A 27,459-nucleotide genomic window follows, 5' to 3' on the forward strand; every position below is an offset into this window, starting at 1 on the left:
TGTCTGTGCCCTGGAATGCAGATGGCACTCAGGGGATGGAGCAGACACTTTTTCTCTCTCCTCCCACTCTACCCTCTAATAAAAATTCATCCTCCATGACTACAGCATCATGGGGAGGCTGATTAGCCTACGGGTTCCATGCTCTCTGTTTACAAAGAAAATAAGAGTTTATCTGGAAGTGATGCCAATGGATAATTCAAGCCATGAACCATGCAGGACGGGGGAGGTTGCTGACGTAGGTCAACCTGGACTGAATGGAAGCTTGAAAAAGAACTGCTAAAGAAGTATGGAACTGCCTCCAAACGGCCTTTCCAAGAGCAAATTTACAATCCTGAATGAGTTCTAATGCAGACTTTATTTGACAGTTGTGATCAAATGAATTACTAGCTTTGGGGCATTACCTTCCTCTGCAGCCAAGGTTATTTAGGTTAAATTAACTTCCAAATATGCGCTTACCTCTCCCTCCAGGTACTGAAGAACACAAAGCATGGCAGTTTAGAATTGTAAGTATCTAGTGTGAATAGCTATTCTTAATTAAGTAATATCTCTTCTTAGATAATGTCTAAGTCTATTAGAAGAAGTTGGTTTGCTCCCTGTCCATATAACTCCTGCATCTATAGCTATAGAATATATTTTACTTTGAACTGGAGAGAGAGATGGAGTAATGGATACAGTAGGAAAGCCAAGAAAAAGGAAGGTTCTGTTTGAAATGGTTAAGGGCAAGCCACCATTTATTTAAAAAATGAGACTTTGGAAGGTGTATGCTTCCATAGAGGAGAAGTGGTGATTTTTTCCTCCATGGTTACAATTCATTAAAATTTCTCAGCTATTGCTTTGTCTCCCAGCAAGATAAGCCAGAACTACACTGATTTATATATTTATTGCTACCATTTCAGGTCCTCCAGTCAGTGGACAGCAGGATGGAATCAGAAGCGCAAGAGATTTATCAGGGAGCTCTGCCTGAGAAAAATAAATGGGAGGGGGAGAGGTGAGCAAGGAGAGGTTTTAGATGCACTGCATGCCCAACACCTGTGCAAAGAAGGGGAGAAGGAAGAATCACTAGGTTGGAAGAGCCGAAGGCTGCAGTGCCACCCCCAGAAAGCCTCAGTGAGGACGATGAGCCCAAAGCCAAAGCTGTTTGTTAAAGGAGACCCGCACTGGGCAGAAATGGCGGGTCTGCCGGTCCCCCACCCGCCAGGCTCTGCGTCTGCAGGGAGCACCCCAGGTGGGGCGAGTCCTCTGTGTGAGCGGCACCCCAGTGGATCGATCCTCAAGCCTGGGGATCTGGAGCTGTCAGCATCCACACTCTTTGCAGCAGAATCTCTTGAAGGGCAACCTGAGTGGTGCCACCCTTGTGGCTACCACACTATCATTATGTTTGACTCCTATTTTCAAGTCTAGCAATTTTATGTCTTTTCTCATGCATTTTTGCTAGTTTTAGACTTTCCGTTCTTGTATTGAGGCCTGAGAATTTTAGCAAATATTTCATTAAGCCTCATTCATTTATTAATCTGTAATTGGCATCTGTACCCAAATCGCTCTGCTCATTTGGGCTGTCTGTTTCCATGAGATGTACGACTTAGAGAAAATCTGCCTGAGAGTCGTGACTGCACTCTGTTCCACAGCTGAGACCATGCAAAATATTTGCTATTTCTGATATATTTTTTGCTAGCACAGAGTCACACACCATTTACCAAGTAAGTCCATCCTCCTCTCTAAGATTAAGGAGAGTTGTTAGAAAGGGCACCCCCAATCTCCCGTTGAAAACTGGAGCTTGTTGGGGAAGACACAGTGGTGTGGCAAGGGAAGGGATGCTGACTCTGGGTAGGAGGGGGATCAGTGGCTTTTCTGCCCACAAGCCTGGTTCTCCTTCCCAAGTTGGTGGTAGCAACACTCTAATTGTTCTACAGTCCCATCAGGAGGAAGCATCTACGACCTGAGACTCAGCTCTAAACCCAAGCACACCACTGGGCCAGCACGTCTGAGAGGGAGGCTCAGCCTGCAGGCAGCTACGGCATTTCATCTGCTCCGAAAAGTGGTGAATCAGTAACCGGAAGAGCAAGGCTGATCTCAGTTGCCTTGCAGTAGCTCCTGGGAGCTGCTGCTTTCTTCCTATTAGGACTCATCAGGATGGAACATTTCACTGTGAAGAGGGAAGAACTGTGAAGAGGCATCAGGAAGGCAGCTTTTGGCATCGAAATGACACTTTTCTAGTTGAAAAAAATGCATATTTTGCATGGTTTGAAGACAAGAGATTAAAAAGCTGACTTTGAGTTGGTTGCCTTGAATAATTGTCCTGCCCCAATGCAGTTGCTTCAGAATTTAGTCCACTAAAGCCAGGCAGGCCTTCCATCCTTCTTCCCAGAATTAAATCTGGATATACTTATTTGAGTAGACCCAGGGTTTCCTCCAAATAACTTGGACATTCCCTTCTGGAGAGGTAAGGATACTTTCCAAAGATGAAATATCTTGGATTAAAATAAATTCCTGTGAACCTTAAGATGATTTGTGTCCTTACAATTGCTATTGAAAAGAGTACAGTCAATGAAAAAACTATTTTTGTGACTCCAAAAAGCAGTTGGTTATTCTGTTTTGGAATGTAGAATCAGAAAATTAATTGCTGCTACTACTAGTTTGCATCCATATCATTCCTAAATTAGGCTCCTGCTAAGCCCCGTAGGTGACACTCATACTTACCTGTTCTCTTCGCTGCATGAGTGGAACTCCTTGTAAAGGAACTGTGTCAGGCTGGTGCCTTGGGCAAATGTTTACTCTTGTAAAAATTCTGTCAAGGCAAGTTTGGGGCCTGACAGTACATTCCTGAAATATTGCTGGTGGACATCAGCTCAATCAGAGGCTCGAGTGTGGGTCTACGTGCTCAGGTTTACTCAGACACGTGGCCAATAGGAAGAAATCTGAGTTAGTGCTATTTGCTGTTCCATAAAGGGCAGCACTTCTGAGTCCCCGTTCTGATTATAACCTCAGGCAGCCACTTACCATCTTCCTAGGTGCCCATCTGGCCTTAAAAATACACCATGTCTATTATAGAACTAGGAAGATTCTGCAGTGGAAAAGTTTGAGTATTTCTGGAACTCAGTAGATTTAATGCCAGAAGTATTACTACTGAGTTAATTGTTCAATAGTTTTAGGTGAACCTAAGATTTTTTTTTTTATTTGAAATTGTATTCCCTAATGGAGTTAATGAAATGATAATACTGGAGAAATTCAGTTGACTCTTTACGACAGCACATCTAAAACTGGGTCTTCGTTTTCCTCCTTTACCAAATCTCTAAACTGAGGCCACACTTCGCTCTATTTAGTTTGCTGCTCTCCTTTTGGCACTTGGTGGAATAGTACATATTTAAAGACTGGTATTTTGGAACTCTGCAAACCACAGAAGTGTTTTTGCTGGGAGAAGTTATTTCTGTTAGCTGCCTTCTTTACTTATAAGTTGACTGTAAAATTCATGAAGTTTATGCCCTATATAAATTGCTTTAATTATGTTGGGTTTATGTAACTTCTTGTTTGTATGGGCTAAATGTGTGCCTGAATTTTTTTTCTGCCTAAAAACTCGAGAGGCTTGTTGAATGTCACAGTAAATAAATCCAACTTCTTTGAAATCAAAGTATTTATTTTTACTGGTTTTCCTGAAGTCTCGTTCACAAAGATCATTGTCTTTGCATGATGATACTTCATTTTGATAATTAAGTGAGAAGAACAGGCCAATATTCTTGTCAAAGCAATCCCAGATGGCAAGTGTAATTCTTAGGCTTCCAGTTTACCAACATAAGAATCCTTCCTACCCTCTCCTCTGTCCTACAGAAACAAACATGGCCCAGATGCCGTGATAAATGTGTGGGATTCATCCTATATTTTTGCAGGAACATTTGTCATGGCCAACTCTAATTTAAGACCGAGAAGTGCTTTCAGCTGCTTCTATCCAGTTGCTAAATCAAATGACAGTATCAGAAAGAAATTCGAGGAATTCTGAAATGACTGAGAAGCTAATATATAATGAAAATCCCTGTAGAAAATAAAACAGCCAGCATAATATCTGTAACACATTTTTGTCTGCCCGGTATCCGGCATGCAAATTGGACTGTGTCAAATAAAATATAATAAAACTTAGAGGAAGTTTAAAAATCTTATCATTGCCCACTTTAACTGCACTGATTGCTGTGCTGATAAGACATTTGCACATAGTATGTAAGTCCCTCTGGACGTACCCATTTTAGTGAGTATCCCTATGTCTTTTCTGTCTTAATGTTCTTCCATTTTATCTGTCCTAATTGATTGTTCCTAGGACACTGAGCATGAATAGAACTGAAGACATGTCGCACCTGCTTTCCCTGTTCAGATGTTTCATGGTTGGTGATGGTCTTGTTATGGTGAAAATCCAGATCTCCCAAAACTCTTGCGTTATTACATAGTACTTAATTCTTACTAGTCAAGGACTCAGTATAACTTATTTTGGTAAATATAGAGTATTCCGAAAATGGCCTGGTTGATAATAGGAGAGACATTTACTCATGAGCTGATAACAAGATGAGTAAAGTGTTTGGGAGAAGAGGATAAAATAGAAAATACTTAGCTTTTTAGGGTGATCCCTCTCTGCCCTGTGCCTCCTGCCCATTTGCATGCTTCTGTGTACTAACTGGGTTCTTACCAATATGCTTACTATATGCAAAAGTTCTGGTTGGGCAGGTGAAAAGCATCATACAACCAGTAATCTAGGAAAGGGTTTCTGTGTTACAGATACATAATGAGTTTCTTACATAATAAATGGTTCCTAATTGTTATTAGGAATAAATTAAAGCATATATTCCTAGGGCTGCTGTAACAGAGTACCATAAACCGGGGGCTTAAAACAACAGAAAAGTGTGATCTCACAATTCTGAAGGTCAGAAGCTTGAAAGCAAGAAGTTATCAGAGCTGTGTTCCCTCTGAAACCTCTGGGGGAGAACCCTTCCTGGGTGCCTCCTATCTTTGGCTGTTTGTCAGCAATCCTTGGCGGTCCTTGGTTTGCAGCTGCAGCACCTCGTTTTCTTCCCTCAAGAGTCTGTGTCTTCACATGGTGTTCTCTCCCTGTGTGCCTCTGTCTCCTCTTCCTATAAGGACATCGATCATAGCGGATTAAGGGCCCACCCTACCCCACTGTGACCTCATCCTATTTTGATTACATCTGCAAAGAATCTTTCCAAATAAGGTCACATTCAGCGGTCCTGGGGTTAAGGACTTCATATTTTTTGGGGGGATACATTGAACCCCCAAATCTATGTGTTTTGATTTCTCCAATCTAGGGTGTTGGTTACAAGCACAGAAACAACCCTGGCCATCTGAGCAAATGGGAATTTATTGTGAAGGTATTGGGAAGTGACATAATAAATGGGACACTGGAGGGCTGAACTAGGAGAAGGCACAAGAAATAGGGGTGCCCTGAGGGATGAACAGGCTGAACTGCAGTCAAGGTCATGCCACAAGAACAGCCTGACCTCTCTTTTCTATCCCTGCATGATGATTTATCTGACCTCAACTGTTGAATCAGCATCCCAGAAATGAAGATGGACAGAATTTAGGAAACAGGGCCAAGGGCGAATTGAAGAGGAATCTACCACTCTCAGCTTATGAAGTGGGAGGCTGCAGTGGGAATGAGTAACTTGGAATTCTTTTCTTGTGAAAGCTACAGTCAATGGGGAATCACCTCAAAAGGAATGATGGCAGCACCAATAGGAAGAGGGTAGGGAGGTTCAGATCCTGGGTAGCCAGATATGACAGATGTTTGCTGCTGGAAGGAAAGGTCTGTGGCACCAAATGAAAATGATCAATTTCTCAAGGATTAGAAAGATCCTCAAGCTCATACATAAGAAAGATTAGGCTCTGTCTTCTAAATTACCCATTGGCTACTAGTACTAAAAGGAATATCAGTAATAAATATTTAATTTTAGGAATCTGTTCATACATGTATAAAGCAGTAATGCCAAATATCTAAGATAGCTGTGAAGATAAGACATAATATATATAAAGCAGCTTGCACAGTGTCTGGTAAAAAAACAAAAAGGCAACCTACCAGCCATAGTCACTAGCACTTTAAAAGCTGATAGACATTCCACTTTCGCACAGGGGATTTTGAATTTGAGTTAAGTCTTCGAAAAATAATTGAGACATTTTGTTCTTCCCCTAAATGAATGGAAGATAAAATCTGGTTTTAAAATATGAAATATAGGCATTATAATAAATGACCTCAACCACAAATGAATGATTGATGACTCCTGGAGAATGTTTTATTTTGTATAGAAATAAATGTTTTTGTGTACAGGTAATTACTATGTGACAAAACTTACCAAATTCAAGTGCTGTCTGAATGATATAGGTCATTTTAACCTGTGGGTGCAAAAGGGGTCACTTTAGAATGCTTTCGGTTAGTTCTCACCTCCTCTAAAGACTCTTCAGCAAGAAGACACTGCCACCACTGGTGACCCACCTCGTTCTCAGCCAAAACCACGTGAGAATGAAGGTGTCTTCTCCACTATTCTATGTAGCGTCTGTTCACCTAGACCCAGAAGATTCTCAAGTCTTATTTAAAGTTTTCCCATGATTTTCATAAACATGGTACCTTCCTCTGTGATGGAAAAAAAGCAAGTCCCTAAGGGAGTCAGATGCCACTCCCTCCCTTCCATTGTCCTTCCATGGGAGGATGCCCTGTTACAGTCTTTTCCTCTCAAAATTAGTAGCCAAAGGATCAGCTCTTTCTTAAAAATGTTAAATAGATTATTATGATAAACCTATGTCTTCAGCATAAAAATGTCTTATGTGTCTTTACTGTGTTCCTTATGCATAAACTAATAAAAAGAAAGAGGATGAATACATTTGAGTGGAAATTGAAACAAGCAGCAGCCTATGTTGAAACAAGAGGTGAGACATAAGTTACCCACCATTATTCTGGAAAGGACATCCAACCCTCCCAATTTTCATGGTTGTTTTCTATGCAGGATGTTTGTAGAACAGGCAATTGATTAAGTGCCTATTTAAAAATTACCAACTATGATTGTGTTATTTGTGCCCCATGTTGATGGATATTAGTGGAATGAAACTATTTTTAAAAATATGTTAAAATCTAATGGCAATGTTGGTCTTAAGAAAACCTTATATTTAGTTCCAAGGTAAATGAAATGGTTCAGAAGGCTGCACTGGTTTTTCCTCAGTGGACCACTGCATTTGACGGACGGTACTCTCCTTTTAAGTGCTAGTGTCTGGAACGCTGGACTCTGCTCAGCTTCAGCCTCGGAAGGAAAATAGATCTGAGCAAATGCTATTGTGACTCAAACTAACTGGGGCCACCCATTAGTATTCAATTCATTAACTTTTAAAAAAAAAACTTTTTTTTTTTACCTTTGTGTACCCACTATATTTTAAAACTAAAAAAGTTTTATATTCTAGCCACAAATCTGATGAATGTCTCGTTTGGTGCCAGGTTTTCTAAAGTTTGTTTTTCTGCAATCTGGACCTTCAAAGTAGGGTTAAAGTCAGATTATAAAGCTATTAATAATGAAGATCTGAACATATTTAAAGAGGAAATAATCATACTCAACACAATCTAAAATTTTTATGTCAAGAAGAGAACTAACAAAAGATCTAATCAATGAATAATTTAAGGCTGATGCCATGATTATAGATGTAAGTGAAATTCTTCCTGAATTCGTAATTTGGTATTTTTAGATTTTGATGAAAAATGAGTTTAATGAAGGTCATTTGATTTAACTAAATATTCTTAAGAGATAATTGAAAGAGAACACAGATTTCATAACTAGGCAGTCAATGAATAAAGATCTGGTTGCAACTGTGGTAAATACTGGTATTTAAGTTTACTGAAATTATGCTGTAAGGTATTATATCTATGCTTAGATTACATAAAGTTCAAAAAGATTTTATATGATTATAAATATATGAGCAATTTGATGAATATTGTATTAGGTTGATTTGCAAGCTGGAGGAGGAAGAAGTTACTATGTTATGAATCAGATAACCCAGATGATGACCTCATAATATTTATTCATTTAACAAACATCAAGTAAGCACCTGAAATGTGAATTGAGTGCTTCAAATGAAAATTGAGCAGTAAGGTAAATAGATTGGAAATTTCATATAGGAAAAATGTTATCAGATAAAAACAAGTGAAAAACTAAGTTAAATTAGACTCCAGATATGACTCAGTGTACTAGTCAGCACTCCACTTAGGAAACAGAAAGCTTTCTAGACATTTCAATCAAAAGGGAACTTAATACAAGGAATGAAGAGATTATAAAATCTTTCAAAGAGCTGGGGGAGTTGGTTCAGATTAGCACTACTTTAGCTAAAATCCAGAAGTCAGGAAGCAGTTGTGTTATTACACCATTGATGCCACACCACCTGCCCTCAAAGCTTTGAGACTGGTGGCCAGACCCTTCAGTGTGGATCCCACTGGCCACAGACACTAAGGTGAGTCCAACCTCTTGGCTGGCTTCACAGCAGCAGGGAAGTGCTTTCTCTCTCACCTGCATCTTCTGTATCTCCCATGAGACTACCTCATTGGCGGAACACATATCCCACGTCGCCCCTACCTGCGAGGGAGCCTGACAGATGTATGCTTTAGCCTCTCAGAACCTTAAATACAGGGTCTTCACTGAAGGGAATGAAAATGGGTGCTAAATCCACATCCCTCACACTTAGCCTATTTTGAAGACTTATAATAGCCCTCTATAGGTTTCTTATCAGATGAACAAAAATATCAGGAAACTTTCCTCAAGCTATTCTACATTCACAGGTAACTTTACAAGTGGCTAAAGCTGAACTGTCAAACTGTGATACAGATCCCCATGGATGAAAGGAGTTTAGACATATAATTCAAAATTATTTTCAAATGAAATTTTTGTTTCTGTATTTAGCACATAGAGAAATATTACCAGCTCAGCTGTTGTGCCCCAATGCTACTGAAGCCAGCTTTACAGGTTAACTGTGTTTACTGTACTTCAAGATATGTACTGACGAAAGGTGATGAAGATGATGATGATAATTCAATGTTTATTGAGCATTTACCAAGTTATAGGTGTTTCATAAGCATTACTTATTTACTCTTCAAAACTACCCAATGAAATGCTACTGCTTTTAGTTCTCTTTTATCCAGGAGGAAACTGAGAATTAGATTAAATGACCTGACCAGTGTCATACAACCCACCAAACCCTACCCTCTGGTCTTTTCCACCTTGGCAAACCATCATCCATCACACTGTTCAAGTCAAAAAATTCCAGCCTTATCTATATTCTTTTTTCTTACCTCCACGTCAAACCCAATAGCAGGGGCTGTTGACTCTACCCAAAAATATGTCTAAAATGTGCCTCCTCTCCATCAGCTCAATCATCACTCTCATCCAAGCCACCATGACCTTGTGAATACCACACGAGCCCCCTGCTTCTGTACTCTTGCCTCTCTACACCTTTCCTCCATCCTGCAGTCAAAGTGAATTTTTCTGCTTAAAACATTCCAATAGCTTTTCACTGCTGCTCTGAAAAAAATGTGCTTCCAAGTGTTAAATAGAACTTAAAGTACTACTTTGAGTACCAGGGAAACAAGGAGTGATTTAAAAGTTCACAGATGAAATTTTAGCTTTCTGAAATTTTTTGATTGTTTTCTGGGTACCATTGCTAGCGGTGTTGGATCCCAGGATGGGTCTGCATAATTCTGAGAGGAATCTGCATTGGCAAATGTAATGAAAACTTAGTAAGCTCAAGAAAGTCACACAGATAGCTTATGATCCATGCCACTCTTTTTGGCTCCCATGTCTTTGTTTTCAATGCCAAATGTGTATCTATACTGAGGGATTGTGGTGTTGCAGAGAAACACTTAGCTAAACACAAATGTAAAAGCAGATTCAGGTAGAAATAAAACCAGAAAATACTGAGGGAGATATTGCAATTTACTGAAATACGAAAAAGGAACGCACGGCGTTCACACTTATTGTAAGTTATTATATGACATGGAATAAATTTATAGTATGGAGAAGCATTATGAATATCTCAAGGAGGGGAATCGTCTCTCAGCAATGTTCTTAGTAACATGTAAAGATAAGATCTATGTAGGAAAATCCCACTGGTAACTGAAACTAGTTTTCAGTAGTTTGTAATATGAAAACTTAAGGGTTTGGTGGTATGGGAGACATAATTCTAAGGTGGCACCATGATCTCTGTTCCCTGGTGTCCAAGCTCAGTGTTAAACATTTCTCCCATTGGGTGGAGGTAGAATTTTGACTTGCTTCTAGATGACAGAATATGGCAAAGTGAAGGAATTAAGGTCTCAAATTAGTTGAATTTGAGATAATAAAAAGACGTATCTTGGGTGAGCCTGTCTCTCTCAGGTAGAAGCCCTAAATGAGGGCAGGGTTCCCCCCGAGGTGAGAGACTCCCGTGCACTTGATGGAGTAAGTAATCATGTTGATGACAGCCATGTGGCAAATAATGGCATGAGGCCTCTAAGACATGCCCTCAGTCATACAGCCACAAGGGAAAGCATTCTGTTAACAACCTGAATGAGCTTGGAAGCAGGTTATTCCCCATTTGAGCCTCTGGATGAAAATTCAGCCTAGTTGACATCTTGCTTGTAGACTTGTGAGCATCCAAGCAGAGGACCCAGCTAAGTCATGCCCAGATTCATGACCCAGCGAAACTCTGAGATCATAAATGTGTTATTTTAAGCTGCTAAGTTTGTGGCAACTTGTTACATAGCATGGAATATATGTGGTTTCAAAATTAAGAGCAAATATGAGGCTTTGTACCTGGACAACTAATTCCTACCTGGTTTGATACATTCTTTTCAGTTTGTTGTCCCTAGTGCAGCTGAAGTGTTCACTTCAAAATGCACATATGACATCTTCTTTCCTGAAAACTTGTTTATGATTTCCATTGTTTTCTGAAAAAACAGAATCCTAACTATTGCCCTGCATGATCCATTTTCATCATATTCTATGTTTTCCTTTGCCCTCTGTGCTCTGGTCATACCGGCTGTGCTTAGTATCTCAGACGCTCAGTTTCCTTCTGCCACAGGGCCTTTGCTTTTGCTATTCTCTCTGATCTTAAACTACTGCTATTCTTTTGTGGGTTTAAAAGAACTTTTTCAAATAATTTTTCTGCTAAAATTTCTAAAGACTATTGCTATTTCTCCCACTCTCATTTCAGAGGCTGGAACAGGAGCAGAAACTTCACGGACGTTTGCTCTTCTGGCTGAAGAACTGGTTTATTCATCAGAAAAGCCTAAAGCTTGCTTCTCTTTATCTTTCTCAAGAAGGTGAAGAAGCAATAGTTTTGATCATCATAGATGGGTTAGTCTTACTAAACCCTTAAAGGTCTCTCGTGACCAAAATCCAATTGAAAAGGTGTATAAACATCTCAAAGTAAGCTCTAGAGATCTGTTGTACAGCATTGTACCTACAGTTAACAATAATGTATTATACACTAAAGAATTTCTGCTTAGAGGGTAGACTTATGTAGGTGTTCTTCTAAAATAAAATAAAATAAAATAAAATAAAACAAGACAAAACAAAACATCTCAGTTACAGTACCAATATATAGATGCGAGGGTGAAGAAAACATATGGTGATCACAAGTACAGCTCTTATGCTCTTCAATGTCAATATTAATGACAAGTCATCTGCTGGGATTCCCCGAGTCTGCTGATTCAGAAGATCTGGGAGGTACCAGGCATGACTTGCCATGTCTGAGTTACAAAGCATCTCCTTTTGCAACATTATGACAAATGCCAATGTCTGGCAAGGATGCTTAAGGCTCCTTAGGGTGACTGCAGATGCTTTCACTGGGTGCCAGGCATGAATGCCAAAACAGCCTCAGCCCACATATCCCAGAATCCCTTGACTTTTTTTTTCCTCAAGTGAAGAAAAAAAAGTGCCAGGGGCAAAACTGTAGCAGTTTTATCATAGTTGATATAACATGTCTATCCCTACCTTGAGAAATAAAGAAATAATCCATCAGATATTGCTGGCTAATTTCCTGAAGGCTAATTTCTGTCTCTGAGGGTCACCTCACGCAATAGAGGGCAGAAAGGCAATCTGAAGAAAACTCTCCCCCCTTGTTTCCATGGACTCAGAAATCCAGCATTTTATATACTTCAAGGCACGGCATCTTTGAATGGTCTTACATCAGTGGAACCAAATTTGATGTTGATTTAAAGACATACAAAGAAACAGAGAACAGAAATTACAGCATTGTACTCAGAGACATGTTCACTAATTCATTTGTTTGATGACAAATTATCTTTATTCTGACTGAAACCAACTTTCATTATTTGCAAAATCCAGAACTTACACTTTCGCTTTATGCTAACCAGGTGAAAATTCTGAATGCCAAGTAAGTATCACGCATGCTACCAGCTCCACTTACCCCGCCCCCACCATTTGCCACGGCCAACATCATTGATTGATCTTGACACAGTTTCCCACTGAACCCAGATTTCAGACTCCGTCTTGACATATCACTGCGAACATCCTTCAGCCAGTTTTCCTTTTCCCATTAAATGGAAAAGGAGGCCAGCTTACGTATACATAAAATGTAAGCCAGAGGTTTTCAAACTGTATAGATTTCTTTATTGCAGGACAGCAGTCTTCAATATCGGGCCGTCTAATAGGCTTTCCAAAAGGGACCAAAATATATAGCACTTTCCCAACTCACCTGATCACAGAAATCCTTTTTAATTGAATACACATGAGCTCTTTGTCACAGAATTTGGGAAATGCTGTTATAGCACCTTACTTACCACTGATGCATTTTTTTGACTTGATGCTTGGTGTTTATGGGTGGTCCAGGTGGTCACTCAACACTTTGGAATCATTGTTTTTAAAATAACGATATGGATTTGATTCATACGCGATAATGCTGTGCCTAACAGCCAGTCAGATAACCAGCCTGCCCAGTGTATCACACTGTATTCACATTTCAAAGAGGATTATTTTTCACCAGCTATCTTCACTGAGTATTTGCCCAGGGCCAAAAATGTACTGATCACCTACGTCTCATTTAGGTAGAGTGACTGTCTACCCCAGTTTATGCCTGCTTTTTTTTTTTAGCATAATCATTAGCAGTATTCCATTTTGCCATCAAAAGTGTCCTCTTTGGATGATAAATTAATTAAATAATCTTTTTTACTTTTCATTCTCTAACAACCTATGCTAACGTTGGTATTGGTGATCCCATTTTACTAATGATTTAATAGAGCTGAAGGAAACTGAAAAACTGACCTAGTTTATTTTACATCATGAGGATAGAGCTGAACAAATAGTAAATTCGTGGGTCTTACCTCAAAGCTCACGCTCTTGAATGCAGCGCTGCACTTCTCGTGGAAGCGCATGATGTCATGTAGTGCCTGCATTCTGAAGAATAGCAAGGGAACCACACGTTGTAATTTACAAACGTGAGGTCTTTTGCACTTAGTCGTCCTGCTGTCTTCTATGTGGTAGGCCCTGCCTCTGAAGGTCAGCCCCACAAAATCAGGCAGGCCAACAGGTACGGTTGGCAGGTACAGTTACACAAAGGGCTGCAAGCGGGGCCTCCTACCAGCTCTGTGCTGATTAGCTGGGAGCGACCAGATCAGGCTCATGATGCAGACCCCTTTCTTAAGTATTTACCCATTTAGAAAAGCAATATGCAGTAAAATTCAGTTAAGTCCAGGTTATCAGAGTCAGACCCCCTGAGCATTATCGGCATCAGGAAGGAACTCAGATGAGCCAATACTTAGCGCACAAATAGGATACAATAATGACTTAAGTTACTTTTCATTAGAAAAATCCTGACAATAGTCTCATTTTTTTTTAAAGATTGGAGTCTCCACTAGTAGAATAATCTCATGTTTGATTTATGGAAATGTATTAGAGCCATCCATTCTTTTCAGTATTTAATGGCCTATTTAAGTTATGCCACATGCACTTCAAAATAAAAACACAGATTTATGTTATCACGGGGGGTTCCATGTTCAGAAGATTCCATATAAAGTTAACTGTTTTTATTTTAACAACATTCTTTTAAGTGTTAGCCTCATTTTACTTCATCACATAGATCAAGTTTCCCGACCTCGCACTGTTGACATTTTGGACAAGATAATTCTTGGTCCTGTGTATTACAGGATATTTATCAGCCTCCCTTGTCTCTACACACTAGATGCCAAGAGCACCTGCCCCACAGTCGTGACGATAAATATGTCTCCAGGTCCTGCCAAGTGCTCCAGCTGAGAACCACTAGTCTAGATGCTTCTCTTTTTTTATCCTAGAAAATTGACTAAGTAGAAGAGAATGGAATTAATATTAAACATATTCTTTTGATAACATTTAATACCAATCCAAATTTCTCTAGAAGTCAGTCAGGTAAATTTAAGGACCCGAGGAAGGGGCTAGTTCTTGTTTAAGTTACGAGTGATGGCTTGGGAACTAATCCAAATTGAGGAAGGGATGATGGGAAAGATAAAATATATTACCTACTGGTTGCTCAGGCCTCCAGAATCAGTGCAAAATCTTCAGAAGATCTTCCATGTAGGTCTTTCTTTTCTGTCCGTGACTAGGAAATCTCCAAGGAAAGTTCCTCTCTTCCTAGTCTGCTAGTCTAGATCCCAACATCTGATCTCTTCCATCACTAAAAAAAGCTTCTGTAGTGTGACTCAAATTTGCTGGACAGTATTCCGTATGTTAGGGATAAAGCCAGAGTTTAAAAAATACTGCTTCCCTCTGGACTTTTTCAGTTGGGATCATTCTTGAAAATGGATTACCTTTCTTCCACCTTAGCATTGCTCTAATATTCATCCTCCCTTCCATGCAAATGGCATGATGTGAACTCCTTCCGATCCCCCAGCTCCAACTCCTCTAACATCTTCCTTCCTCTAGCAAAGCCTAATCATTCACGGAGGGGAGGAGCTATGGCTAGGGAGGCACTGGGAGGACCTCAGTTACTTTTAGGTTTCTTGTTCTACATTTCGTTGTGATGACCAAGTAATAAGATTTCAAGGGCCAGAGTGTCTAGGGAAAGAGACTATTAAAGGGTTTTTTTTTTTTCTCACCATGGTTTTATTCTAAATTAGCCCAGTTCATAAAGACAGTATTTAGAGGTCTTGAATTGAGACTTCTTCCTATGTTAAAGATCTGAATAACAGTCAGGCTTTATCTCCCACTTCCACCCTAACTGAGTCTCAGGTAAGAAATGATCTAAAGTGCTTTGTAATTAGAAAAGTTCACATTTTGCCTGTTAATGGATTTCACATTTTTAATAAGAATGCAGGCCACAGTGGGCTTGTAGGCACTCGTCACAGGCCAATATGGAAATTCTTACTTTAGCAATAATAAGGCACATTTGAATTCTGTAGATGTAGAAAACTATAGAAAAGCAGTCAGTTTTCCTATTACTTTTCCTGACTCTTTGGATGGGACAATCCACAGAAATGGGGGCTCTGAGTGTGGAAGGACATTCCATTTCTTGAAAGCTTAGATGTGAAACTATGGACCAAATTTCCAAATGTCATAATGACAAAGTACTTTCTATTAGGGATTGATCAAACTACTATATTATTTTTCAAGACTTGAGCTTGAGAGTGTTACTAGTCATGAGAAACTTACAGGCACTGTTTCGCAGAGTCACTTTAAATAGCTGTCCGTATCAATCACTGCAGAATCATTTTTAATAGATACCTCTACTGTTTAGAAGCTAGAAAAAATCATTTATGTGTTTAATTTATGGGCCCTACACAGTGAAATAAATCGAGTTTATTTAAAAAAATGTTGGTTGACTTCTCTTTGTAAACTGGTAAGCAGAAGAATTTAGAGGTTAATTCTCATACATTTATTTTTAAAGGTCAGACATAGCTTTATTCACTTTGTTTGCAGCAACTGTGTATAGAAATCACAGAATGATAAAACCGCATTCTATTCTAAGTTAGTAAATTGTTTCTAAGAAATAGGTTGATGAAATTGTAAGCCTTCAAATAGAGAATATAGGTTTGGAAATGTATATTAATTTGAGATATAGAAAGTTAAAAAAATAATGTTCTCAAGATTATATGCAAATAGACTCTAAAAAAGGAAAGGTAGCTGCAAGCATGACGTGACAACAATAATTAGAGCTTTGAACGTGAGAAATTGAGAAAACAGATCACCCATTTGAAAAGCAAATATGTACAAAGCAAATTTGTATTTTTTATGGTTACTCTAAGTGTAGGAGGAGTAAACTATTAAGGTTAGCCCCTTAAACAGGCCCAATAACTTGCTACAGAGCAGTTAACTTCTCTTTAACTTTCAAGACAGGAAATAGCTACTTCAGTGGCAAAGTGCATTGTCAAATGCAAGAATGTTCAAAGAATGCAATTGCTCTACAGCGATCAATGTTAATCTTGATATACCCATCTGAAGCAGGTCTAATGCCAATAAATTGTGGCAATAACAAATTCTGAAATCCAGGAGCTTGCTTCTGTTTTCATAGTATAGATTTGCCCTGAAGACAGCAGGCAATCCAAACGCAAGCTTGCGTCACCCAGAAAGCACAGTGTCTGCAGAGCCTTCAGTTTCATTATGATAACCTGAAAATAAGATCACAGGAAATGTATTAGTGAATACTGAATCATCAACTGAAATTGACTAGCTAGCACAAAATCACCCCCAGACATAAATCTTTCTAAGGAGCAATCACCTTTAGTTTGAAAAATAACACATGTTTATCCTTTCAGGAGAAGACAATGAAATATTTAAAGTGTTCTGTTTGCTAGACAAACGATTCTCTCAAGTTCCCAATAAGGCTGTTTTAGGTTTTCTAAAAAATATAGTTGTATATATAGCTGATATTTTACCTTCTTTAGTGATCTTTCCTGAAACAGAAACCAAATTCTTTTTCAACTTGGAATCGAGGAGGAGGCTAAGGGGAAAAAAAAAAGACAGAGTTAGCATTTCTCCATTTTAAGGCTGAACAAAGGAACATGATAAAGTCATAGCTGCCTTTCACAGTCACAGAAAAACAGCTTTGTTGAGGCAACCGGAGGGACAATCCTCCATCTTAAAAGGAAAGAATCGTTATAAAGCTCAGCTACATCAAAGTCCTTAAGATCTGCAAATACTAACTACTATATATAAAATAGATTAAAAAAAATTTCTTCTGTATAGCACAGGGAACTGTATTCAATATCTTGTGGTAACCGTTAATGAAAAAATACAAAAATGAAAAAAAAAAAAAAACCCACAAAGTCCTTGAGTTCAAATTTTGTTTTTGAGGGAGAATAACCTAAGTGTTGGGCATTTGTATTCTTTTGCTTTTTTCCAAAATCTTGTTCTGAAGAAAATATGCCACTGTTGCATAGTCCTTCAGATCTTGTAGAAGTATCTTTGTTTGACAAAGATATTTTCGTGAACTCCTGGGCTAGGTGGTACCTCACAATTCTGCTATAGTCAAATGAGTCTCATGAGTCTATCTGCTGTGGGCTACTTAGGTTTACAGCGCACTAGTGAGCCACAGAATAACCCAGAAAGGCAAACACTTCAAGCCGTTCTTCAGAGTGAATGACTTTGAATGATTACGTACGATTTATGCAAAACGTAAGAGAGCTTACAGGGCTATTAAAATTTGGTAAACGAAAACTGGCTCATTAAGAAAATTTACCAAGGGCCCTAACTTCTGGATTTTAGCAAGAAATCCAGCTGCCACATGACCCTGGGTAACAGTGCAAATTTTCTACATCACATGTGTAGGTAGTTGGAATTCCACGATTTTTAAGGAGAAAATTTTTGGTCAGGACTTCACTGGTATTGTCTTGAACTGGTCTTAGTTTTCCATTGCTGCTGTTTTTGCTTAGTGTTATTTTTAGCTTCTTGTTGGCAATTAATTTTCAGTTAACTCTACAATGTGAAGTAATGCATATTTATATGAACAATATTTTGGCATTATATCTTTTCCTATAACTAGACTTTGAGGACTGTATAAATTGTGGTTCAAATAGACTCATCACATTCCTTTTGCTAAAGAAGTATGTATTTACAACTCCTCTAAGATTTATTTACTCTGTATGTGTTGTATTAGCCACACTTTGGCCTCGGTGCCATTTCCCTTTGAGTTCTTTCTTTGCTATTTTCTGAATAGTTAATTTCTTTAAATTACTGCTCATGGATTTTGCACACAAATGTTTCTGTAATCTATTTAGTTCATATGTGTTGAAATGTTTCAAAGCATACTCAGGATAGAAGGCTTTCACATTCTTTCTCAACAAAGAAGTTCTCTCTTTTTTTTTTTTTTTTGCATTTTATAAAAGTGAAGATAAATACAACCCACCTTATTGCCAAAGGGTATGTTATAAAGCATACTTTCACTGGGGGCGCTTTCGTTACCTAGAAATACAAACTCTGTTATTATGTCTTCACTCATTCACACATTTAATAATTCCTTTATTCAACACAAAAATATATAAATACACAAAGAATAGGATATGAGTAAAGAGAAAAACTACTAAAGAGATAAAAAGGGCATATTGAAAAGGCACCCTTGACAAGCATGTATTAATTTCTCCTACTGACATAGATTGACTAGAGAAGGATACTGAAGAGCTGCTTCAGCTCAGAAACAATCAGGCTGGAGGCGGGGCTTCTAGCTGATTGGACAGCTCCCCAGCCGGCCCGCAGCGCCTCTCCACTTCCCCAGACTTCTGCACACAGTCCTCTCCCATCACAGTAAGGTGAACCCCTCCAGTTACTAAGTGTTACTTCAATTTCATTTGCTCTGTCAATATCTCCCATTTATCAAGCATTAGCCCCATTTACATAAATCATCATCAGTCCTTATAGCAATTCCCCACTGTATAATTCTTGTCTGCACTTTACATATGAGGAAACTGAGGCTTAAAGAGTTTACATGACTTGCCAAAGGTCACAGCTAGTAAGTTGTGAAGAGCCAGGTCAGAGTTCAAAGCACGTGCTTCTTTTACAATATCACAATGCCTCTAGCATTGCTAGTCTAGAATCACCTCATGTTTATTTTGGATGTCAAGTGGTTTTGCATGTACACAAAAAATGTTTGTGAGTTTTTACACTGACCAGCCTAATCATATTAGGTTTGCATTAATATTAAAATTCGTTTACTACGATCTTTGCTTTAGTCTTAAATCCTTCCATAAACACCAAACACTTACCATTTGGATGGTGCACAATGGTGAGTTTATCTAGAAGACAAAAAAAAAAAAAAGCACATTCTACTGAGTTTTGCTCAGTATTTAACTTAAGCTCATTTCTTCTTATTGTTTGATGACTTCTTGTCTTTGTGATGACTATGAAGTTTCACAATCTGATTTAAAAAATGTTAACCTCCAGCTGCTAAATGTGAACCTATGTCTTTTATTACCTCTTTTTTCCTTCTGACGCTTGTCCCATAGTATTACAAGATTTTCATACGTTTGACATAATACAAGCTTCCTACTCTGCTTTGATACTGTTTTAGCCTGAGCTATTCAGTTCTCTTTTCTAAAATTAACCTTATTCAGACTTACTACATACAGTACAATTCAAACATTTTAAAGGGTGCAAGTTGATGACTTTTGACAAATCGATACAGCTTATACTCAGCATCCTTGTTAGCACAGAGAACATTTCATCTCCACAGAAAACCCCCTTCTGCCCCCTTAGCTCATTTCTCACCCACCATTACCCCTGGTGACCCCTGAGCTGATTTCTATTTCTATAGATTAGTTTTATCTAGAAGTCCAGATAAAAGCATGTACTCCTCTGTGTCTGGTGTCTTTCACTCAGCATAGTGGTAACAGTAGTGTAACGGTAGGTATCACTTTTTACTGCTGAGTAGTATTCCATTGTGAGAATATATCACAACATGATTATCTATTCTTCTATTGGACATTTGGATTGTTTTCAGTTTAGCTACTACGTATGAAACTGCTAGGAACTTTCACGAACATCTTTTGGATGGACTTATTCTCCATCTTCTATCTTTCTTGGATAGCTAGGTTATCTAGCGAGCGTATGTTTAACATTCCTAAAGTCACCACAGCGCTTCATACTCCCATCAGCAACGCATGCAGTGCATGTCCAGTTGTTCCACATCCTAACTGCTTAACTTTGACAACATTTTACATTTTTAGCTATTGTACTTGTTGTGTCCTGGTGCCCCTTTATAATTTAATTTACTTTTTCCTGAGGATTAATGATGTTGAGCATCTTTTCATATGCTTATTGGCCATTTGTTTTTGTAAACTAAGATCTAGGTACTAGATGTACCCATTGTTGCTGATTTGTCATTGCTTCTAGGTCCTCTCAGCAGACAGAGCTAAGGAAATACATATATGGAAGTATATATTATATGTAATATATATATAAAACTATATTTTTCTGTTTATGTATAACATATATATTAAACTCACTCTTTTCTCCTCTAGGACTTTAATTATGTGCATGCTAGACTGTGTTATATTGTACTATATGTCTCTGAGGCTCCATTCATTTTTAAAGTCTTTTTATCTCCCTGTTCATCATACGAGATAATTTCTATTGATCTGCCTTCAAGTTCATTAAATCTTACTTTTGCTATATACGATCTGCTGATAAGCTCTTCTGATAAATTTTTCATTTCTTTTACAGTAATTTTAATTTCTACAAATTTCCCCTTGGTTCTTTTATATAGTTTCATTTTTTTCTGCTGAGATTTCATGTTTATTCACTCCTTAAAACCATATTTTTCATTAATTTAAGTATGTTCATAATTTACAGTCTCTGTCTGCTAAGTTCAACAACAAGACCATCTCAGGTTCAGTTTTATTGATGGCTTTCTTTTTCTTTTCTATCAATTACATTTTTCTTTTCCTTTGTACCTCTTCTTTATTTTAAAAAAAAATCCTGAATACTAGACATTAAAAGTAATCTGTTGTATTTTCTAGATTCTGTAATATTCCTTTGATAAGAATAGGTTCTTGTTTTAGCAAGCAGTTTGATTACTGGTATGAACTTGTGGTGGGCTTGGTTTTCTGCTCTTTTCAGTCTTGACCTGTAGAAAGCCCAAGATGTTTCCTAAGGCCCTCAGTAGGACAAAGCCTACAAACTCTGTCTTCCACGGGCTCTTGTAGGGGAGTGGTTTTAGGCTTTATTGGGACAGGTCTACAGCAGGATGTACTCTAAGTCATGGTCCTTACTCATTGCATCTTTTGGGTGTCACAGCAGGAAGCCAAGTGTGTTAATAATAAGGAGACCTTTCCACTCAAACATCCCCAGTTTGGCTTTTCCCTGGCTCTTCTCAACCTTCAGTGTTTCTGTTTTGCCTTAAATGCTCTAGAAGCTGCTTTCTTCTATGTCCTGAGTGGTCTTGCCCTGCACATGGACAGCTCGTCCTGTAGCCACAGGCTCGTGTAGTCCCTTACTCTCTTTGAGCTATCTCCACCATACACATCCCAGCGGCTTGGGCTGCCCTGAACTCTGATTTTTGTTCTCTCACAGTTTGACAGGACTGCTTGCTTTGCACAAATTGTAGTCAGAAAATCAGTCTCCTGGGCAATCATGAGAGACGTCTCATACGTTTTGTTTTTCTCTGGGATTGTAGCTTTAGGCTGCCTGTTGTCTACTCTCTGAAATCAGCTGCCTCGTATTTCTGCCCAGTATTAGTATTCTGTACAGTGGGAGGGTTTGTCTGCTACCTCTTATTCCAATTTGGCTGGAAGGGAAATGAGTTAATTCCTAATTAACTAAAAGACATTCCTAATTCCTAAATTCCATGTTAGAAAGGTGGTCTGTAGAACCCAGTTATCTGTAAAGCAGTTTTGTGTTTATGACCTTAATTATTTTAGAAAGTGTATTTCTGTTTTAGAAAATATTTCTAAAAGAACTTAAAGAATTCTCTGGAAAAGTAATAACCTAATAACATAAAAGAAAATGAACTTCAACACGGTGAATTCCAGCATGAGTACTAGCTAAAAGCTGCGCAATGTTACTGAAAAAGGAAGAGATGGGCGCTCTCAAGCTTTGCTAGTTGCTGTCAGATTTTAATTATCTGTGCAGGGGTAGGGACTTGGGGAAAGAGTGGTCATATAGTGGCAATATAACTTATTTTCAATTTTGGAACTTGTTTATCTTTGGAGAAGATTTACCATCTTAATAATGTTTGGTTTGTGTTAACATTAAAATGAGTGTTTTTTTCCCCTGTGAGCAACTATGAGTGAGTAATTAATAGCAAGAGAAATCTGCATTGACAAGAACTGTGCTAGCTTCAGGGGAAGGCAACTTGAGATTTACAATGTGAAATGACCCATATGTGGACAGTTGTGAGAACTGACTATATTAAAGATATTCTACCTTATTAAAAAAAGTGTGACTCCTTAATAATTTAATACCCTGTATAATGGCTCATACAAAAAAAAAAAAAACTGGAGCAAAATTATCTTATTTGTAACTTATGTAGAAACCACAGGAAAGGATACGTAGCATTTATGGAAGGTTGATTATGGGCCAGAGAAGGTGAAAAGGATATTATATGTTAACTTGCACAACCAATTCCAGATATATGTATCACTATTCCCGTTTTACAGAGAAGGAAACTGAGTACCAAGGATGAAGACACTCTCCAGTTTAAACAGCTGGAAAGTGATGGAGTAAAACTTGAACCCAGGCCTGTTCAGCTCCACCGTCTTTGCACTTTTCACTTCATCACTCTATTATTTTTGAAAAGCGGGCAAATTTTACTTACTGTAGACATTTTCTTCTTCTGGCCTTTTCCCAATAATGCAGTCTCGTAGTTGGCGTAGTTTTTCCTTCATGAGGAGAAAACCAGGAAACAGACGTCAAGATTCACATATTTGTCATAGATCAAGATGAAAACTTTAACTACTATCACCAGTACCACCACTACAAGTTAGTACAAATTTGGTCCTCACAATGTCCCAATCACCATCCTTGATACTTTACATATTTCATCTTACTTAATCCTCACAACTTCATGAAATGGTTAAAAATGTAGTCATCTCATTTTACAAATACGGAAACTGAGGTACAGAGAAATTAACCTTCCCAAATCACACCTGTAAGTGGGAGGTGGAGCTGTTTTCCCAGTCTAATGCCTGAGGCATCTACGTTGGCTATTTAGTATCCAAAAGCAGGAGGGCAACACAATGATGGTTTGCTGGGGTATACATACAATAGGCTATTATTCAACCAAGAGAAAGAAGGAAATCCTCTTTTGAGGCAACATGGATGGACCTTGAGGGCATTATGCAAAGTGAAATAAATCTGATGGAGAAGGACAAATGCTGTGTGGTCACACTGATATGTGAAATCCAAAAAAGCCAAATTCATAAAAACAGAGTAGAGTGGTAGTTGTCAGGAGCTAACGAGTGGAAGAAATGGGGAGATGTTGGTCAAAGAGTATAAACTTCCAGCTATACAATGAAAAAGTTCTGGCGACCTAATGTTCAGCATGATGATTATATTTAATGGTACTGTATTTTATATATATATTATTTACAGCAACTTGAAAGTTGCTAAGAGAGTAAATATTATATGTTCTCACCACAAAAAATGGTAATTTTGTGACATGATGGAGGTGTTAGCTAATGCTATGGTGGTAACAGTTTTGCAATATATCAAATCAAATATATCAAATCAACACATTGCACACTTTAAATTGACACACTGTTACATGTCAATTATATCTCAATAGAGCTGGGAAAAAATGGAAAAGAACTGATTGATTTCTCCTCAGTCAGAGTCACAAACTTTCGGCTCTTATGGAAAGTAGTCTTAGTGCCTGTTCTTGCATTTACAGGCTAAGTTTGTTTTGTTTTGTTTTGCATAAGTGCTAACCACATTCATTATCCCATTAACCCCATATATTAGATAAGTTACATAAGTCTTGAAGTAGTTGAGTATAGACCATCTTAAATTCTTTCCAAAACAATATTGAATATAAATACACAAATAAAATAGAAACAACCAAAGGTTTAATAAAGCAACTAGTGAAATCATTTCCAAGAAGGTACTTAAGTTGGACTACTTTAAATTGTAAACTTCATTACTGAAGGATCTAAGGAGGATGAAGTACAATTGACTTATTTCGACAAAACTTATATAACTTATTTTCTAGCATTGTTAGGAAAGTGATTTGTAGCCATTTCAGGATAAGAGGATGCTTGATGGTGACTGGCAATGGATGGATTGAGAAGCGAAGTTGTATTTGTAACCACGAACTACGATCTGCTACAGAACTCTACAGTCAGCATCCTTAGCATTTTTTTGGCCAAACAACTGCCCTTGCTTAACACTGCAAAATCTTGACCAGGTCCAGCCACCCAAGCACAGTACGAGGTAACCTCAGAGACAGGCGAGTTCTGACAAGGCATGTGATCGCAGACGTACGGGGAAAGCCCCTTGGCCTAAACTAGCTCCTGCCTATATGCCGTACTGCGATTCATTTCTCTGCTGTTCAAAAATCTTAAGCACTATTTTCAAATAAAAATGATCCCTGAGGAAAGGTAGCATACTAAGCTATTAATGATTATTTATACTTTAGCCTAACGTAGCTAGCAAAATGTGTTTAATCAAACAGCTGCCTGAGAACTGGCTTCTAAGGTACTGCGGCTTTCTGTGATGAGAAAAAAAAAACTGGTGAAGTATTTTGGGAGTGGGAAGGCCTGCTGGAGAGGGAATACTGCCCTGCTATCCCTCACTGAGGCATGTCATGGAGTATATATTATATGCTGTTTTCATTCTCCTCTTAGAACCACCTACTCCAATCCCCTCTCAGGATGTAAATTATGTTTATAGAAGACAAGCTTATCTCAAGTTAATACTCTTAGTATAATTCCTCTGCAAATCCTGACTGATCTATATCTTTAGCTACATATCTATCTCTATATATGCAAATCCTGAGATATCTATGTTTATATATGTATATATTTATATATATGCAAATCCTGATATACATATGTTTTCAGAGGTTAAGGGAAAGAGAAGGTAAAACATATTAAATTTTATTTAAGACTATTAATCTGATATGATTTCAGTCATTTTCCTATTCCCTTTAAGTCTGGCGTACATAATACATTCTTCAGAATGCTAAGCACGTTAGTGTGAAGCTGCTTCACCTTAATTTCAGCAATGAGATTCATAAAGCAGTCATCTAGTAAGGACAACCGTAGAAGCTGATTGGGAATTAGCTCTGATGTACTCGGTCTCAGCGGTGAGTCCATCAATGGTTTGTAAACATGAAATCTAGATAGCGTCAAACTTTTAATTGGTAGTTTAAAACGTCTTTTTTTTTGTGGCTAGTTAAAAACAAAAGAACAGTTATCTGTATTTCTTCTTAAGACTAAACATTTACAAAGAGGCTAGGAGCTTGGTAAGTGAGGGATCGGAGTCAGTATTACCTGCTGAATTACTTCCAGGCCAGTCTTTCCCATCTGCCAGTGTTTAAATTTCTCCAGGGCTTCGTCGACAGAGAGTTTCCCATTCTTGACTTTCTCTTGCAGGAGGATAAGTTCTTCCTGCCCAGAAGCGAGGCAGTCACTTACGGTGGAAAAGGCTTGACTCTCCAACCGAGTTCTGTCTACAATACGAGAGGAGAGTGTTTTAACAAGAAGTCAGTCTATGACAACTAGGGAAAAAAAGCGTTCTGAAAAATAAGCAGTTTGAGTTTCTTGCTCAAGCTAGTCTAAGAGCAGTTACAAAATAAATCAGTATAGAATTTTTTAAATGAGTTTCTTTCTAAGGATTGTCATGCCTCACATCTAGTGTTACAGGTAAAAAGAATGTGTCTCATTGCTAAAAATCTTAAGAGGGTGAGGAGAGAAAGAACAGAGGCAAGAGGTCTGCAGTGCACTGGTGGTGGTGGGCAGTGCCAATTTCATGTTCTTTTGTGAGGATTACTTTTGACTACGTGCACAAAATACTTAGCACAGGGCCTGCCACACGGTAAGCTATGTGACAGTTATACTATTATTACTAATAAATATCTGTGGAATAAACATCTCTTTCCAGCTTCGGGAAAAGAGATCTCAACCAACATCCAGATGTCACGAGAGGTTTAGGATCATTTGAAAATTTATTCCTGAAAAATTTAAAACAAATAATTGCTGGTCATTTTGTAGGGAACTGCTTCCTTTTCAAAAGAGTTTTATTTTGGGGGCATGCCATGTATTATGTGCTCAATACAATAAGAACATTAGATGATCCAGTGTCCCATGCGTGGCTGCTAATGCCACACCAGACACCTGCCTGAAGTACAGTGAGAGCAAATTGTAGACCATGGGTGAATTCAGTGTTCTATTTGTTCCACATGTGCTTAAAAACACGAAGTTGCATCCTTTTAGGGGCACTGTGTGTGCTCCAGGCTGCCCTGATCTCTGTCACTCCTTATCCTCTCTGGATGACATTACATTTGTACTACCTGCCTGGCTGCAGGCTCATTAGAGTTTGTACCTTCTCATTTGCGTATTTCTATTAAGTCCAATATACTTATCGCACTATTTCAGCAGGAACTGGGTAACTCAGTGGCAGTACGTGTCTTATGCACTATCAAATCTGAATATGCCCAGAGTCTAGAAGGAGAAAAGCACTAGAACTGCCAAGCCGTAGGTAGGTGGGTGCTGAGTAAGTTGGGTATGTCCCTGGAGAATTTGCTCATTACTGGGGGCTGTTTTTCAAGAAAGAAAGAGATCAACTAGATTGTATCCAGACTAGATTGACAAGCATTTGGGAAATGGGGAGGGCATTCAAATTCTATAGTAATAAAGATTTGTTGACAGTGTTAGGATTGGTTAGTCTGGAAATGCGAAGTTCAAGTACTTGATAGCAGGTTTTAAGTATCTGGAGGGAATTTGAGCCTTGGAGCTGTCCTGGAGTGCTCTCTCATGTCCCTTTTAGTTTTGAGAAAGATTGAGAAAGATTCTAGCACTGAATCTTGGAACAGGGACAGAGAGAGGGTTCCTTTCTGAAAAGATTCACATGGACGTAAAACTGCTCCACGGTCAGTCATTCTCATTCCCACGGGGGCTTTCTTGGCTTGTCTTTTCTCTTCAGAAGTCCTCTTCCCCAGAACTAACAAGATGTCAACAGATTCTATACTCCAAATCTTTTACTTCAGGGATGATGGGGCATGAAGTCCCAGGGGAACTGGAGAAGCAAAAGTCAGCCAGAGGGCTCAATGGTTCAGCAGCCAAAAGCATGGATAACAATTGAGATCTTGCTTCTTACAGCACTTGCTTTTTACAAGCCTCCACACTCCAGTTCGTGAGATGCAGTTTGCAGTAGAATTCTTCGTGTCATTCCTGCCAGTGTGGAGGTTTAGCATCGTCATTTAACAGCTTTGCCATTTAACTAGCACCTCACTTCTGTTATCCCTTTGCCTAAGTGCAAATCCATTTTTATCTCAAATACCCATGCAGCTGGATGTTCTGCTTTTATAGAAGTTATCTCAAGCAAAGTC

General features: G+C 38.5%; 1 protein-coding gene across 4 annotated transcripts in view; it reads right to left on the reverse strand.

The window, feature by feature from the left end:
* Window positions 1–15,767: 15,767 nt before the first annotated feature.
* Window positions 15,768–27,459, reverse strand: part of BANK1 (B cell scaffold protein with ankyrin repeats 1) — a 382,399-nt gene continuing 370,707 nt past the window's right edge. For all 4 annotated transcript variants that reach the window (XM_074343227.1, XM_074343221.1, XM_074343233.1 and 1 more), the window contains exons 12-17: window positions 25,403–25,581; window positions 22,729–22,792; window positions 19,181–19,210; window positions 18,328–18,383; window positions 16,859–16,923; window positions 15,768–16,591 (exon numbers count right to left, since the gene is read on the reverse strand). In XM_074343227.1, the coding sequence (XP_074199328.1) occupies window positions 16,864–16,923; window positions 18,328–18,383; window positions 19,181–19,210; window positions 22,729–22,792; window positions 25,403–25,581 (389 nt within the window). In that variant the 3' untranslated portion in view covers window positions 15,768–16,591; window positions 16,859–16,863. The remainder of the gene's footprint in view (window positions 16,592–16,858; window positions 16,924–18,327; window positions 18,384–19,180; window positions 19,211–22,728; window positions 22,793–25,402; window positions 25,582–27,459) is intronic.

This window comes from Camelus bactrianus, chromosome 2 (genome assembly GCF_048773025.1).
Source record: "Camelus bactrianus isolate YW-2024 breed Bactrian camel chromosome 2, ASM4877302v1, whole genome shotgun sequence".
Classification (NCBI taxonomy): Eukaryota; Metazoa; Chordata; class Mammalia; order Artiodactyla; family Camelidae; genus Camelus; species Camelus bactrianus.